A 16,681-nucleotide genomic window follows, 5' to 3' on the forward strand; every position below is an offset into this window, starting at 1 on the left:
TCCCCTCCCCCCACCTTGTCTCAGTCCCAACCCTCGAACTCAGCACCACCTTCCTAACCTGCGATCTTCTTCCTGACCTCTCTGCCTCCACCCCCACTCTGGCCTATCACCCTCACCTTATCACCCTCACCTTAACCTCTTTCCAATTATCGCATTTCCAATGCCCCTACCCCAAGTCCCTCCTCCCTACCTTTTATCTTAGCCTGCTTGGCACACTTTCCTCATTCCTGAAGAAGTGCTCATGCCCGAAACATCGATTCTCCTGCTCCTTGGATGCTGCCTGACCTGCTTGTGCTTTTCCAGCAACACATTTTCAGCTCTGATCTCCAGCATCTGCAGTCCTCACTTTCTCCTGAAGAATTCACCATCAGGTAAGAAAAGAATTGGGCGCAGCCCTTTCCCATGTGGGAATGACTGGCTGACTATTTGACATTGGAGGTCGCAAAGTGACCTTACAGAGGTTTATAAAATAATGAAGAGTGTAGATAAAGTGAATGGCATATGTCTTTTCCCTAGGGTGGGGGATTTCAAGACCAGGGGGCATATTTTTAAGATGAGAGGAGAAACATTTAAAAAAGACATGAGAGGCAATTTTTTTTACAAAGAGACTGGTTCATGTGGAGTGAACTTCCAGAGGAAATGGTGGATGCACGTACAAGTACTGTACATGAACAGAAAAGGATGCAGGGATGTGGCCTAAACACAGGCAGGTAGAACTAGTCTAATTTAGGATTATGTTCAACATGGACTGGTTGGTCTGAGGGATCTGTTTCTGTGCTGTCTGACAATGACAGTAGCACCATAGTCATGGAGCCCAGAAACGAATGGCCACTTGGTTGAGGTAGCTGATGCTTCCCAGGTACTTCCAGTGGGAATCAGGAGGGAAGCGGAATACATTGGATGTTTGAGAAAGGAATAAAGTTCCTATTGACAATAAATTAGCCATATTCAACTGAAGCATTCTCTTTGTAATGACACAATCTCACCTTTCTCAGGCTAGAAACCCAAGAAGAAGTTGCTCCCTTTCGGCAGTGCAGTTATTGTTTAATAGAGGGAAATGTGGAAGAATACATCAGGAGGTGGAGAAGTCGACGTTTTGGGTGTAGCCCTTCTTTAGCCCTGATGCTGCCTGGTCTGCTGTGTTCTTCCAGCCTCATGCCTGTCTATTTTGGATTCCAGCAACTGCAGTTTTTAAGTCTCTAGACACACTTGCAAAGAGCACGGTTCCAAAAACAGGAAAGAAATAATTGATCTGATCATTCACTTTTAGGCATTGGTTAGGAGATGCATGTTTCCAGGACACACTGCTCTTTTTTAAGATAAGCCACGGGATCCTTCCTATCCACATGACAGTGTCTTTGGGAGGGTCAGTCTAGTTTATGTGTACAAGTCGCTGGAGTGGGGTGTGAACCCATAGCCTTCTGATCGGGGGTTGGGGGGTTGTTGAGGGGGGTGGGAAGGGGGTGGTTGGTGGTGAGGAGGCTGCTTACTGAGTTCCAGGCAGGCTGGTGGTAGCCTGGAGCCATGTTTGGACTGTTTCTTTATTGATGTGGGGGGACAGACGCGGTGACAATATTCCACTGGCTCTGGCTGATTAGCAGCGGCCAAGCGCTGCAATGAGAGCGGTTTCCCCTAACTTTGGACTGCGAATCACGAAGTGAGGGCTGTTTCTGGGAATCTCACTGAACCGCTATGAACGTTTCCTTCCTCTCAGAGCTATGCCTTCACTGTAACCAAACCACTTGTGGTCTGCTGGCTGAATCTTCTCAACAGAAAATGTGTGTGTATTAGTTTCAACTCACAATGGCTGGTTTGCTGAGATCTTCATGGAAATACTGTACCCTGCCACCAGCACAGTGCAGCCAATGGCCTGGTGGTATCATTGCTGGAATGTTAATCCATGGACCAGCTAATGTTCTGGGCACCTGGGTTCAAATCCCGCTGTGGTACATGGCAGAATGTGAATTCAATCAAAATCTGGAATTAAGAGCCTAATGATGACCACGAAACCGTGGTTGATTGTTGGAAAAACCCATCTGGTTTATGAATGTTCTTCAGGGAAGGACACTGCCATCCTTACCTGGTCTGCTGCATGTCACTCCAGGCTGACAGCAATGCAGTTGACTCTTAACTGCCCTCTGGGATGGGCAATAAATACAGGCCTCGCCAGCGGCTCCCTCGTGAATGAAATAAAATAAATCAGCATTCGTGAGCAAAGGAGGCCGTTTGTCATTTTGATTCGATGTAGGAGAAAGGAGGGAAATAGTTCACCGAGATAGTTTTCCGAGCTGTGGGGGCATCTGAACAGAATACCAAGAGGCCTGGATTGAGTGGATATGGAGAAGATGTTTCCGTCAGCAGGAGACACTAGGACTCAAGCACACAGCCTCAGAGTGAAGGGATGACCCGTTAGAACTGAAATGAGAAGGAATTTCTTCAGCCAGAGGGTGGTGAATCTGTTGAACTCATTGCTCCCGGGGCTGTGGACACCACGCCATTGAGTGTATTTAAGACCGAGATAGATAAGTTCTTAATTGGTAAGGGGGGTCAAGGGTTACAGGGAAAGGCAGGAGAATGGGGTTGGGAAACATATCAGCCAATATCGAAATGGCAAAGGAGACCCAATGGGCTGAATGGCCTAATTATAGAGTCATAGAGATATATAACACAGAAACAGACCCTTGGGTCCAACACGTCCATGCCGACGAGATATCCTAACCCAATCTAGTCTCATTTGTCAGCACTTGACTCATATCCCTCTAAACCCTTCCTATTCTTTTTCCCATGGTCTCGCCATTTGAGTGTTCCGCTTACCTTGAGACCCTTGTGTCTGGGGTATATTTGACCAGGAATGTTGCTCCTGACTGCTGTCCTGCTATAGAACACACCAGACAATTTGAATGTCACGCTCTCCATTGTGAAGCCACATAACCCATGACTCTGCAGAATAGTTACCCCACATTGTACTGGATGTGAATATTTTGGATAACTGAGCTCCCATTCTGTGCTTGTCTTTGTCTCCCTCTGTGGCCCTCCTTAATCTCTGTAATAGCCAGGATGTGGAGGAGCCAGTGTTGCCCTGGGTGGACAAAGTTAAAAATCACACGACACCAGGTTATAGTCCAACAGGTTTATTTGAAAGCACTAGCTTTCGGAGCAGCGCTGGTGTTGTGTGATGTTTAACTCTAATATTCTGCATTCCACTTGGGGGATCTCTGTGTTCCTTCAATTCCAGCCTCTTACACTTCCCTGATTTATCTCCGTCCTCAATTAGCTGTCATTGTTTTCAGTTATTTAGGCCTTATCTTCCAGGATTCCAGCCCTAAACCATTCCCTGTCTCTCTCCTATCTGCCCTCATTGTCAATCCCACTTTTATAGAGGATCTTCAAAACCTAGCCCTTTGACCAAGCTTTTGGTCACTTCGATCATTTTCTTTTGTCACTTGGTGTCAAACTTAGTCTGATCACGCATGTGATGTGCCTTGGCACATTATACTGGGATGAAGGTGCCATACAAATGCGTGTTATTGTAGTCATAGTCTTAGATCTGTAGCTCAGAAAAAAAGGCCCTTCAGCCCATCACGTTTGCACAGCTAACTGTTCTAATCCTATTTCCCAACATTTGGTCTATAGCCTTCTGTGCCTTGGCATTGTAAGTGCGCATCTCAATACTTCATCAATATTATGAGGGTTTCTGCCTGAACCATCCTTACAGGCAATTTCCCACCACCCTCTGGGTGAAAGATCCTTTCCTCACACCCTCTCTAAGCCTCCCACCCCCTTATCTTACATCTGTGCACACAGTCCTTCAACCCTCCATCAAGTGGTAAAGGTCCATTCTGTCTGTGCCCTTCATAATTGTCTGCAGCTAGGGTATTGTGTGCAGCTCTGCAATACCCTCCTTGTATCGTCTTGCAGGATATGGCCATTTCAACAAGTATGTGCTGGGCATGTGATGCCCTGGAACAGGACCCTCACTGAAGTCTGCACCTCAGGAAGCTGGGGACTGAGATGGGAGCTGGCTAGAGAAATCCGCTGGTGAAAAACAAAACTCCTTCTACATTAGTCTTCCAAAGATTTGCTGAAATAGCTACCAGGCTCTACTTCATAAACACTGCCCAGTGTATCCGGGTTTGTCTTAACAGTAGAAGCTGTAATTAAATGAGAGTTCAGATGCACCACGGCTCAGAAAATACTCCTTTTCTCATTGTCAGTTTTTTTTTGTGGTTTTATTTGTTTCCTACAGACAGACTCCAACTGATTTCCCAAAATAGAAAGGATAAATATTTTGTTTAAAAAGGAACAGATCCAAGCACATTTAATGATAACTCTTCAGAAACACTCATGAAACACTAAAAACAGAAGTTAACGCAGACAATTGAGGAGCACATTGAAGTCATTTCTAACATTAGACAATTCACAACTTTGAGAAGTTTCGTCTTGTCTGAATGCCGTGAGGCTTGGATGATTGAAATTTGAGGTCTGGCGGGGTCTTTAGTTGTGCGAAGAAAAGGGATAGAGGTGTAGTGGAAGGGTGCTTGTTACTCGCTGGGAGAGCAGACTTGTGTGTGGGTGCACGCTGCTGGATACGGATGTGATGACTGTGCTGGCAAACGTTGTCGCAAATCGCTCACAATACGTCGAACAGGCTGAGTCACTTTCTGAGAAATCAGAAACCTGGAACTTTAGCCAGGAAGTGGTTGCCTGTGTGGAATTCCATCTGTTTTAGTCCACAGCCTTATCACAAGGAAGACAAGTCTGTATGACGGGAGCTCTCCCCCCCCCCCCCCAATTCCCCTGAAGGTGTTAAAAAGAGTTCAGCTGGTTCTTTGGCTGGAGCTACTGTAGCTTGTGGTGCGGCACATGCACAGCTCTCGGCTCGATAATGGACTGCAAGGGTCAAAGATGGAAACCTTTTAAACTCGGTAAGTCAGTCGGGGCTTTGAAATGAGTACGTTTGGAGAGGGTGGAGCATTCGCCTTGTGTCAACCAACTGGCCTGCAGCCAGTTCTGACGCTTGTGAACATCTGAACTTGCCGGGGGATTGTAATTTCCTTTGACCAGCCACAGTGCCCTCCTTTCGGTATGTTTCTGTTGCTCAGAGTAGGACGGGGCTGCAGAACTGAATTGGTTTTGTGCTGTGTTCAGGGGGCGTGGTTCATTGTCGAAGTGTTTGAAGGAATGAACTCACACTGTCTGTCCTAGTCAGTGTGAGCTGTCCACTTTTGGACATTGTCATGACATTTTGGTAAGTGTCTTGTTTTTGTTGTTGAGTCCATTCAAATGAAGTTGCTGATCACTGATAAATCAACACAATTTGGCTGCATTTAAAATGTAAACTTGGGGAAAAAATGCTTTCAAAATATTCCTTAATATACACAAGTAGTGCAGCATGATTAATACACACAATGTACATGAAACAAGCATAAATGCTGTCCCCTCCACACTTCACTTCAGCTCTGATGAAGAGTCATCTAGACCTGAAACATTAGCTTGCTCTCTCTCCATAGATGCTGTGATCTCCAAGCACTTTTTGTGTTCAAAACACTTTTCATCGCTGCTTCCGTTGCATTAATTGGATTTGATAAGACTTTATGAAGGAATATACCATCCCACTTGCTTGTTGTAGTGGAGTTTCAAAGTCATTTTCTTTGTTCTGAAGTCGCCTTCGTGACCTTTGAAAACATCCCTGTCATCTCCTGACGCCTACGAGAATCAGTGTAAACTTTAGAGCTGCCTTTGTAAAGGCCTCCAAATGGGCACGATTAGAAAGTGGTAATGGTGATTAATTCGAGTTGAGGGGTTCCAGGGTTTCCAGCCACAACAGTCCTTGCTTAATCAAGTACAACACATTGTGGAGCCCTGAGATGTGCTGAGTGGAATTCATGGTTAAAATTCTGTGCTGAGAAAAAAGCCATTCTAAGCAAAGATGAAGAACCCGACACCTTTTGAAATCCATTGAAGAATAAGCCGGAAGGAGAAGTTTGAAGACTTCTTCAAGGTCTTTTGAGAGGCATTCTGACTGTGCCATGAACAGGCAGGGAAGAGAGGGATAGGGTCCGCATAATGGCAAAAGGTTTTTGGTTTAGAAAGACATATACCAGCGCAGGCTTGGTGGGCCTGTTCCTGTGCTGTACTGTTCTTCGTTCTTTGAAAGAAAGATTTGCACTTACATAGCGCCGGTCACAACATCAGAATCAAAGAATCCCAACAGTGCAGTAAGAGGCCATTCAGCCCCATTGAGTCTGCACCAATGCACTGAAGAGCATCCCACCCAGACCCAACTCTCCCCCCCAAACCTGCATAGAGTTTTTAACCCCAGCTAATCTATCTAGCTGGCATATCCCTGGACACTGTAGGCAATTTAGCATGGCCAATTCACCTAACTTGCACATCTTTGGACTATGGGAGGAAACCAGAGCACCCTGAGGAAAGTCACAGAGAGAATGTCCCAGAGCAGTTTACGGCCATTTAATTACTCTTGAAGTGTCATTATGGTTGCAATGTTACAAACATGAGAATCAATTCACATACAACAGGATTACAATGGTGACCAAATCAAAAGCTTTTGTTTAAGGGATAAATATTTAGCTGGATGTTAGGGAGACATCTGATCTTCAAATAGTGCCACGTGACTATCTATCCGGCGAAGGGAGGTGGAGTCTTGGTTTAAAGCCGCATGTGAAACACCCCCTTCCTGACAGTGCAGTGATCCCTCAGTTCACGTCAGAAGGTTCAGCCAGGTGTTCCTATTCCAGTCCCCTCAGGTCCTGTCACCAATCTGTCTGTTGGTGACTGTGTAAATGATGGTCAACATGGCCTGGAGAAGGGAAGGCCCAATCGCCTTTGATGTCTTCAGGTAATCACATCGAAATGGCCTGTGCTGGTGTGCACCTGGGCCATTGGTAATGTGCTCGAGTATGGGAGGTGGTTAAGCAATAAGCTGGATAGTCCAGAAGCCTGGAATGTGGTGCCAAATGTATCGAGTGGCACATGTTCAATCTGTACTGGTTGTGGTGGCTTTATTCACTAATGGGACTTTAGACCAGCCTTTATTGTTCATCCTTAAGAGGACAATTAAGAGTCAGCCACTTTGCTGTAGGTCTGGAGTCACATGTAGACCAGACTAGGTAAGGATGGCCAGTTACATTCTGTAAAGGACATTGGTGAACCAACTGGGTTTTTCCAACAATCGACAATGGCTTCATGGTCTCTTAATTCTAGATTTTTTTGTTTCAAGTTGGTGGACTGTGAAACCTGGTTCCCAGAGCATTACCTGGATCTCTGGAATATTAGTCCCCTAACAATACGACTAGGCCATTACCTCCCCCATTGGGGTCAGTTGCCTTCCCTCATTCTTGATGTGGAGTGTTAGCCCCACATGCCGTACCAAACTATTTGCTTCTCTTTAACAGAAAGAGATCCCGATGGACGCTTGCGTATTTTGACCAATTAACTTAGCTGGGAGAGGTCACACCCAGAAGCTGAGGTCAAGAACCGTCGCCAATTTGTTCCTCCATGATCCAGCAATGTTTGAGCCCAATTGCCGAGCCCCACTGAGGAGCTGCAATAGTTCAGTCAGTAGAGTGTCAGACTTTTCATTTGAGAGTCCAGAGTTTGAGTCCCATCTGTGCAATCTTTGTACAAAGGGGTCCTCTCCTTTTCCATTTGAGATCCAGGGTGGAAAGTACTACACGTGGCAGTCCGGTGCAGTCGCTGATTAAGTTCATTGGGTGCCAGGCCACATGTCATTTTTTTTGTGGCCTGGAGGAAACAGTTTTTCTTTTGTACATTGAATGATTTAATTTGCAGCTATCTTTTAGTTTCTAATGTTTTTTGGTTGTACTTCATTCCCATGCTCCTGATCTATAGGAAACTCATCCCCACCCACCCCTCAGTGAGGGGAGGGGCAGACCTTCATATGGGTCTGCTCCTGGCCCTGGTCAAGATGGTGGCCCGCAGTTCCATACAGCGTGCTGCGGAGGAGCCTGTTCTTTCTGACTGTCTATCCCTCTTTCACTGTTATGTCCATGTTTCGGTGCCCCTGAATAGGGAGTAAATGGTGCTCACTGATAGGGTAGAAGCCTTTCGAGACGAGTGGGCACCGCACGGGCCTGGGTTGCATCGGCTGCCCAGACAGTGTTACTTGAATTTAGTAAGTTTCTGTTTCATTATATAAGTTTCCCTTCAGCTGTTCATTTGTGTTTTATTTCAATAGAGTGCCCCAGCGGGGGCTGCTTCATTATTATTTTTGACTTCTACATTTTGAAAAAAAGAGTAAAGGGAGCTCACCCCATATCTCACTCTGTTCTGTCCCTATTTGAGGAGCATTTGATTGGGATGGCATAGAGGGAACTTTATTTTCTGTTTAAAAGAGCAGAGAGAGACTTGCTCTGTGTATCTAAGCCCGTGCAATCCCTATCCTCGGAGTGTTTTATTTGGACCTTATGGAGTGAGCTTTATAGAAACGTTAAAAGTAGAGGGTGCATTACCTTCAGTTTAAAGGAGTAGAGGGAGCATTACACTTTCTAACCCAGAGAAAGCTTTAGTTTCAGTTTACTTTCTGTTCAAAAGCACCCCACTGTTGTTCTTTCAAAGAATTTGTAATTTAGCACAGACCTGGGAGTAAATGGGAAGCTGGCTAATTGGTAAGCCTAGTTAGACACTGGAGAATTGCGCTGATGAGTGATGAGTGGTGCAGGGAGAGTGACTCTGTTCAAAGTCCGCCAATGATCTTTGTCACTTTGAGCTTGATGCTGCCATTATTGATCGAGCCCACCAGCCTGCTGCTGTCTCTCCTCTCTGTTTAATCAAGGTAGCTGGCAGTTTGATGTGAAATCATAAAGTTTGAAATAGAATTTTCTGAAAACTGGGTCACTGTCAACAAATTGCAGAAGCAGTATGATTTGGCCATGGACTCATTGCTGGAAAATTCCCCAGTTCTTGAGCACGTTGAACAACTGAAAGTGGAGTGGCTGTTGTAGCGATCTCATTGACTGTGAGATTCCTGATTGGAGCTGTTAACCTGGCCGAATCAGGGAGCCCTGGCTGACAGGCGTAACTCGGAGATTCAGAGAGTCTCTTCATTCTAGGGACTGGCTCTGAGCTGGCTGGCACATGTAAATAAAGGGTGACTTGGTGACAGGACCTCTGTGCAGTTATTTCAGCTATAAAAGCTAAGAGTAAAGTGGGGATTTACGGGAAAAGTTGCAGAGAAAACATCCAAAGGAAGGCAAAGCTACATATCTTTAAAAAGTCACTCATGGGATGTGAGCATCACTGGCTGGGCCAGCATTTATTGCCCGTTCATATTTGCCCTTGAGAAAGTGATGGTGAGCTGCCTTCTTGAACCGCCGCAGTCCAGCTCTTGTAAGTCAACCCCCAATGTCACTAGGCTGGAATTCCAGGATTTCAACCTAATGACACTGGAGGAACAGCGATATATTTCCAAGTCAGGATGATGAGTGGCTTGGAGGGGAACTTGCAAGTGCTGGTGTGCCCTTGTATCTGCTGCCCTTGTCCTTGTAAGTGGAAGCAGTTGTGGGTTTGGAAAGTGCTGTCTGAGGAGGTGTTTGCCCTGCTTGAGTTTTCACAGGATTACGTAAAATCATTTGGCCATGCCAGTGTTTATGTTGCTTTCTTCAGCTGTTGAAGGTTTCTGCCAAGAGAAGTGGCTATTGAAGGAGTAGGTTAGAGTTTACCTGAATGTTACAGCTACTAGAATAGAATTCCTCCAGCGTGGAAGCAGGCCATTCAGCCCAACGAGTCCGCATTAACCCACCGGAGAGTTTCCTACCGAGACACAGTCCCTAACCTAAAGGCCTGAAACCCTGCATTTCCCCATGGCTAATCCACCTAGCTTGCACATCCCTGGATACTATGGGCAATTTGGCAGTGCCAATCCACTGAACCTGCACATCTTTGAACTGTAGGAAGAAACCGGACCACCTGGAGGAAACCCATGCAAACACAGGGACAATGTGCAAATTTCACACAGTGTGGTCACCCAAGGGTGAAGTGGAGCCCACATCCCTGACGCTGTGAGACAGCAGTACTGACCACTGAGCCACTATGCCACCTATTAGGATGGGTACTACTTTGGACCCTGTGAAAAGATCTGTACATAATTGGCGTGGGTCCCTTGAATTATTGAAACCTCAGCTTTTGGGATGGCGGGGGTGCTTTCTGATTGAGGTCAAGTACTTTCCCATGGGAGTGCAGTCCCGGAAGTTGGAAATGGGGATGGTGTTGGTGGGCAGACGTCTCGAAATGCACACAGCCAACTCTTTGGAAGTTATTTGGAGAACTGTGTTGGAAAAGTCTTGTCACATGTTTGAGTTGTGAAGCAAGCAAGTGCAGGGAAGAACGTAAATGAGACACGATGGCCAATCAAAACGACAAGTGACTCGCGGGAAGAGAATCCCTCACACTGCGCCTACTCCTTATTAATTCCGTGAATGGGTCATTGTCAGAAGTGTTCCATTGAATTAAACAGGTCGCTCTGCTGTAAGGCACATTTCATTAATGCGAGTTGCTGTAACGCGCTTGATAAACTGGGGACACAGTTTCTAAAGCACAAACTTTTAAAGTGCATATTGGTTATTACACTATTACTGCCCCATTAGTATAAATGGTTCTGCTACTACACTCATGAGAATGGAACTACCATGTTGTAGCAGAACTGACTGCAGTCTTGTAACCCATAAAAACAGTTATTCATAAATTGCAGCAGTGTACTTGAATTTGTCCATTATTATTCATTTTTTAATTAAATCTTACCTCACTGTTGGTTGTACTGGATCTATCGCGTGGGGTTTTATTATAAGTGGAGAAAGTGAGGTCTGCAGATGCTGGAGATCAGAGCTGGAAATGTGTTGCTGGAAAAGCGCAGCAGGTCAGGCAGCATCCAGGGAACAGGAGAATCGACGTTTCGGGCATAAGCCCATTCCTGAAGAAGGGCTTATGCCCGAAACGTCGATTCTCCTGTTCCCTGGATGCTGCCTGACCTGCTGCGCTTTTCCAGCAACACATTTCCAGTTTTATTATAAGTGCCAGTTAGCGCACATTGAGTGCATCATCATCTGCCTGTACTACTTTTCATGTAGCGGGTTGATGGTGGAGTCAACTGAACAATGTGGGTGAGGATGGCCCCAGGTTCTGTGATGTGTTTGTTGCTCCCAGCTGGGGTTGTCTGTCAGCTCAGTTGATAGTTGTTCCTGTCACCACGTTCCATTCCAGAGCAGAATCTCAGCTGGCATTCCTGGAGCAGTACTGAGGTTGTGCTACACTGTCAGAAGTGCCACATTTGGGATGAGATGTTAAGCTGAGGCCTTGTCATTTCTCCTTTGGATGGGTGTTAAAAGATCCCACAGCACCTCTTTGAAGACGAACGAGAGAGTTGTTCCTGGGACGCACCCCAGTTTGTATCCCTCAACCTAAATCGCTTGCAGAAATAAAATTTTGTCATTATCATGTTGCTGTTTGTGGGAGCTCTCCAATATCACAGCACTGGCTGCACTGCTGAAGGACATCAATTGCTGTCAAACTCCTTGCAAAGTGCTGAGGTTGTGAAAGGCACCATCCGCATGAGCAGAGGAGGACGTGCAAGGAGCAACAGTTTTGCCAAAGCCACTATTCAGCACCCATCCTCTGTGGAGTAAACACCATAGCGCCGATTTGTCTGTGTGCTTGAGTAAACTACACGTCTTTTTTATGTTCTCTACATTTTGGAAATTGTAGGTAACTTTGGCTCTGGAGTCCTCCGGGCTTGGGAGATATAATTTTGGTCTGGCTGGGCCTGTGATAGCAGATGTTTTTGATTTTCCTTTAAATCTCAGCTGGATTTCCTGGCTCCTTGGCTAGAGACGGCACCTTGTGTCTGATTGTCCTGCTTGTCAGTCAGCAATACAAAGGTGCAGCAGTGAAAGCGGTAGGAAGACTGAATTCCTTGTTACCTAGAGGAGATTTATTGCTGTGTAAATCCACAGGCGTGGAGTGAAGCCTGTTCTGACTTTCTAGCTCTGTGTCCCTGCAGCTGGTATTGTTTATGAGGCCATTGTGTGGCGACAGCAGAATCCTTCCTGGTGTAAACCCCTGGCACTGCAATCCATCAAAGTAATGAAGCAAAACAGTATGCCAACATAAACATACACACACAGCTCATTGGTTGGCAAAGCCACTGGTTTTAGATTAGATTACATTAGATTAGATTACATTACAATGTGGAAACAGGCCCTTCAGCCCAACAAGTCCACACCGACCCGCCGAAGCGCAACCCACCCATACCCCTACATTTACCTCTTACCTAACACTACGGGCAATTTAGCATGGCCAATTCACCTGACTTGCACATCTTTGGACTGTGGGAGGAAACCGGAGCACCCGGAGGAAACCCACGCAGACACAGGGAGAATGTGCAAACTCCACACAGTCAGTCGCCTGAGGCGGGAATTGAACCCGGGTCTCTGGCGCTGTGAGGCAACAGTGCTAACCACTGTGCCACCGTGCCGCCCCGTGGTGTTTTACACTGTGCCACCGTGCTGCCCCGTGGTGTTTTACAGTTTCCTGTACTCTGCTCTTACCCAAATCAAACTGCGAATCAACTATACATACAAATTAGGAACAGCAGTTGGCCATTCAGCCCTTCAAGCCTGCTGCACCACATTATAAGGTCTGACAGTAGCCTCATTTCTAATTTTGACTGTCTAACCCTGATAGGTTATGACTTCCTTGCCAATCCATCCAACTCAGCCGTTTTTAAAGTCTGATCCTGAGTTCTAGTCTCTCCCACAAGGGGGACTGTCATCTCAGTGTCCAGCCTGCCAACTCTCAAGAGTCTGAATCAGACCACCTCCCATTCTTCTCAACTCCAACAGATAAAGGCTGAACCTGCCCAATCTTTCTTCATAAAACAGCCCCCTTCTCTGAATTGCAATTATATCTTCTTTTCAAGGAAGAAGGCCAGCACTTTCTACCCAACTCCAAATCTGGTCTCAGAAATATCCTGTTCAACTATCGGAAAAGCATCCCAAATTATTTGCTACTTCACCTTGCATTGAACAACATAATTCAAATTTTCATTCCTCATCACTTGCTGCAATCACTTACCCCTTTCATACGTAACTCCAGAAACCAAAATGGCCCTCTCTTCATAATCTGCCATTTCTTCACAATCTTACAAGTTAGGATTCTTCTGAGCTCTCCACTCTTCTGTATTCCAAATTGACATTTCTCCATGGACTGACCCCTCTTTATTTTTTCTAAAAATTTGTTCATTGGATGGGCTAGCATTTATTCTCCATCCTGAGAACTGTGTCAGCTTACTCGGCCATTTCAGAGGCCAGTTGAGAATCAACGGTGGGCCTGGAGTCATATGTATGCCAGACCAGGTAAGGATGGCAGATTTCCCTCCCTTAAAGGAGGTTAGTGACCCCATAGACAATGGTTACATTGCCATCATTAGGCGCGCTTTTAACTCCAGACTTTTACTAAGTTGAAATTTCAACATGTGTCATGGTGAGATTGGAATCCAGGTCTGCAAAGCAGTAACCTGGGAGCCTGAATTATTAGTCCAATGACATTACCACTACACCACACCCTCCTGATCACTTTTCACTGCGATAAAATAATTTCATCACTCCCCCTAGGCCTGCATTTTCCTACGGCTGACAGAATTGAAAACCTGGAGTTTGGTGATGTTAAGGCATTATTTCGTATATTCACTGACCTTTCTTGCCTGCTCCTCCCACATTGTTGGATTCCTGCACTGCGATATTAGCTGTGGTTTAGTGGTTGACACTCCAGCCTGAGTCAGATGTTGATTTAAGACCCAGTCTTGAGAGAGTGCTGTAATGTCAGAGGTGCCACCTTTCCCATGAAACCGAGGCCCTGTTTGTTCTCTCAGATGGACAGTTCAGATCCCATCTGTACAAGAGTTAAAGGAGTTAGCCTCAGTTAAGTTGATCCATCAATAAAAACATTTTGACTAGGTCATTATCACATTGCCGTGTGAGGGATTTGGTTGCTGAATTTAGAACCATAGGATTCCTACAGTGTGGAAGTAGGCCATTCGGCCCATTGTGTACCACTCTCCCTCTGAAGAGAATCCCATCTAGATCCACTCCCTATCCCTGTAACCCCACATTTCCCAAGGCTAATCCACTGAGCCTGCACGTCCCTCAACACTATGGATAATTTAGCATTGCCAGTCCACCTAACCTGCACATCTTTGGACTACAAAGGTAGTCACCCACACCGACACGGGGAGAATACGCAAACTCCATACGGATAGTCACCTGAGGTTGGAATCAAACCCGGTTCCCTGGTTCTGTGAGACAGCCGTTCTAACCACTGAGCCACCATGCCACCTCACACATTTCTCACACTTACCCCCCTCACTTGCAGTATGCTTTGGGCCTTTTTGAATCTCTGAAACGTGCCATGCAAATACACTTCTTGCCTTTATGGACCCCCCCCCCTCCCCCTTTTATTCTTTTTTGGGTTATGGGATGTCGCTGACAAGACCAGCATTTATTACCCACCCTTGAACTAATTCCTGTTGAAGTGAGTGGCTTGCCTGACCATTTTGGAGGGAGGTTGTGGGTCTGAAGTCACATGTAGGCCAGACCGGGTAAGGTGGCAGATTTCCCTCCCTAAAAGGGCCAATAGTGAACCAGATGGGTTTTTATGATAGTTAATTATCATTTCATGGCACATGACTGAGATCAGCTTTTTATTCCAGCTTTTTATTAAAAATCTTTAATTCCAGACTTTTTCATTAAATTTAAAATTGCACCAGATGCCATGGTGAGACTTCAACCCCACGATCCTCACAACATCAATCTGGGTTTCTGGATTAGTGATTCACTGATCTTACCCACTGCACCACTGTCTGTATAACAATACATTCTGTCTGTAGACTTATCCACTTCAAGGTGAATTTTAGTTTTAAACACTATAATGTGCAAGATATCATTCCTTTTATCATTTCTTCCCCCTCCCCACCCCATTGTTGTGACAATTAGGAATTTGACAATTCTGACTGCAGTGATTAGCTGGTAAGAGAAGGAATTTCTTTTCCAGACTGATCGCAGACAGGTTTCAATGAGCTGCTCCATGCAGAGTTTGTGAACTGAAATGTTGTGAAAGTTTTTTTGTGTTAACTCTGTCAGTATTAGCACAATCTCCGAATCACATCTTAACCACAGTCTGGGACTGTTGATTGAATCTTATCATTGTGATTGTGTGATCCCAATACTGAATTACTTTTCAGCATGAGTTTCCACCCAGTGTGAAACCCTAAGCTTAGAAGCAGCATCAATATATTGATGGCCATTAAGCTCAGGTCGCACTAGTGCTATCCATTCAGAAGTACAGATGAAAGAGAAGTGATTGCCTCCCTGATGTAACTCGATGGAGAATGATAAGATGATCAGTTGGGGAAACGAAGTGTCAAACAGCATGCTGAGCTGCCGAGGAACATCAGTAGTATCCCGGGAAGTTTCTTCGTGGAAATTTACAGCATAATTTGACACAGAGTCACAGGAGGACACATTAGGGCAGAACCAAATGCTTGTTCAAAGAGCTTGTTTTTAACACACTGTTTGTAAGAGAGTGAGATAGAGAGGCTACGGAGGCAGTCCCAGTATTTACTGTCCAAACACTGGAGACATGTTTTCTGTGGCTGTGTGGCAGAGGTGCACTATTTTTCCTCATCCTCCTCGAACTGTCTGTTGCCTTTGACACGGTCGGCCCCATCAAAGTCCTTTAGGGAAAGAAATCTGCTGCCTTTAACCAGTGTGGCCTCAGAATCCACAACAATGTAGTTGCCTCTTAACTTCCTTTGGAATGGCTTAGCAAGCCACACAGTTGAAGGACAGTTATGGTTGGGCAATAGATGCTGGACGTGCTAACAATATATAAAATGATCCTCCTCCTCTGTCTCTCCGGTGGTATCCTCAATGGGTGGGACTCCAGTCACTGGGTTCTGTTCCTATCTGTCTCAGCCTACTCACCTGTAATGACTTCTACACTGGCTCCCACACCATTATGTCTGGTTACCCCTCAAAGATTCAATTTCTCAACTATATTTGGCAACATCATCTGAAAAGACCATGTCACTCTGACAATGCATAGCTCAATCTCACCACTGCCATTAGCTTAACAAACTTCTTGTCCATCTTCAAATACTGCAGGAATTTTCTTCAATTAAACATTGGGAAATCCATTGCCTCTAGTTCTCAGTACTCATGTTGTTCCCTTGCAAGTGATTTCCTCCTTCTCCCTGGTAACTGTTCAATTTCAAACTAATTGTCTGCATCCTACGTGAAACAGATTATTGAAACACGTGTGGCTGGCTTCCCATGGTTTAGAAGGCATCCAAAACTCTCCTGTCCCTGTCTTTAATCACTCAGTCCAGCTCCCCCATTATCCAGAGGCTGGCCCTTCTACACCAGCTACTGATTCAACAGCTCCGTGGTTTTAAAGTTGTCACACCCTCTTGCTCTTGCTCTCCCTCTTACACTCTCTCCCTCTCACATTCTCTCCCTCACACTCTCTCCCTCTCACACTCTCTCCCTCTCACACTCTCTCCCTCTCTCATTCTCTCCCTCACAATATATGTGTGTATATGTGTGTGTATATATATATATATATATATATATATATATACTTTCTTGATGGC

General features: G+C 45.5%; 1 protein-coding gene across 5 annotated transcripts in view; it reads left to right on the forward strand.

Moving 5' to 3' along the window:
• gse1b (Gse1 coiled-coil protein b) overlaps positions 1–16,681 on the forward strand; it is a 602,615-nt gene that overhangs the window by 320,779 nt on the left and 265,155 nt on the right. The window contains exon 1 of one of the 5 annotated variants that reach the window (XM_043706601.1): positions 4,467–4,925. The exons of 3 other annotated variants lie outside the window; for them this stretch is intronic. In XM_043706601.1, the coding sequence (XP_043562536.1) occupies positions 4,886–4,925 (40 nt within the window). In that variant the 5' untranslated portion in view covers positions 4,467–4,885. One more of the 5 variants, XM_043706602.1, reaches the window with a different exon arrangement.

The sequence above is a fragment of the Chiloscyllium plagiosum genome, chromosome 17 (assembly GCF_004010195.1).
Source record: "Chiloscyllium plagiosum isolate BGI_BamShark_2017 chromosome 17, ASM401019v2, whole genome shotgun sequence".
Classification (NCBI taxonomy): domain Eukaryota; kingdom Metazoa; phylum Chordata; class Chondrichthyes; order Orectolobiformes; family Hemiscylliidae; genus Chiloscyllium; species Chiloscyllium plagiosum.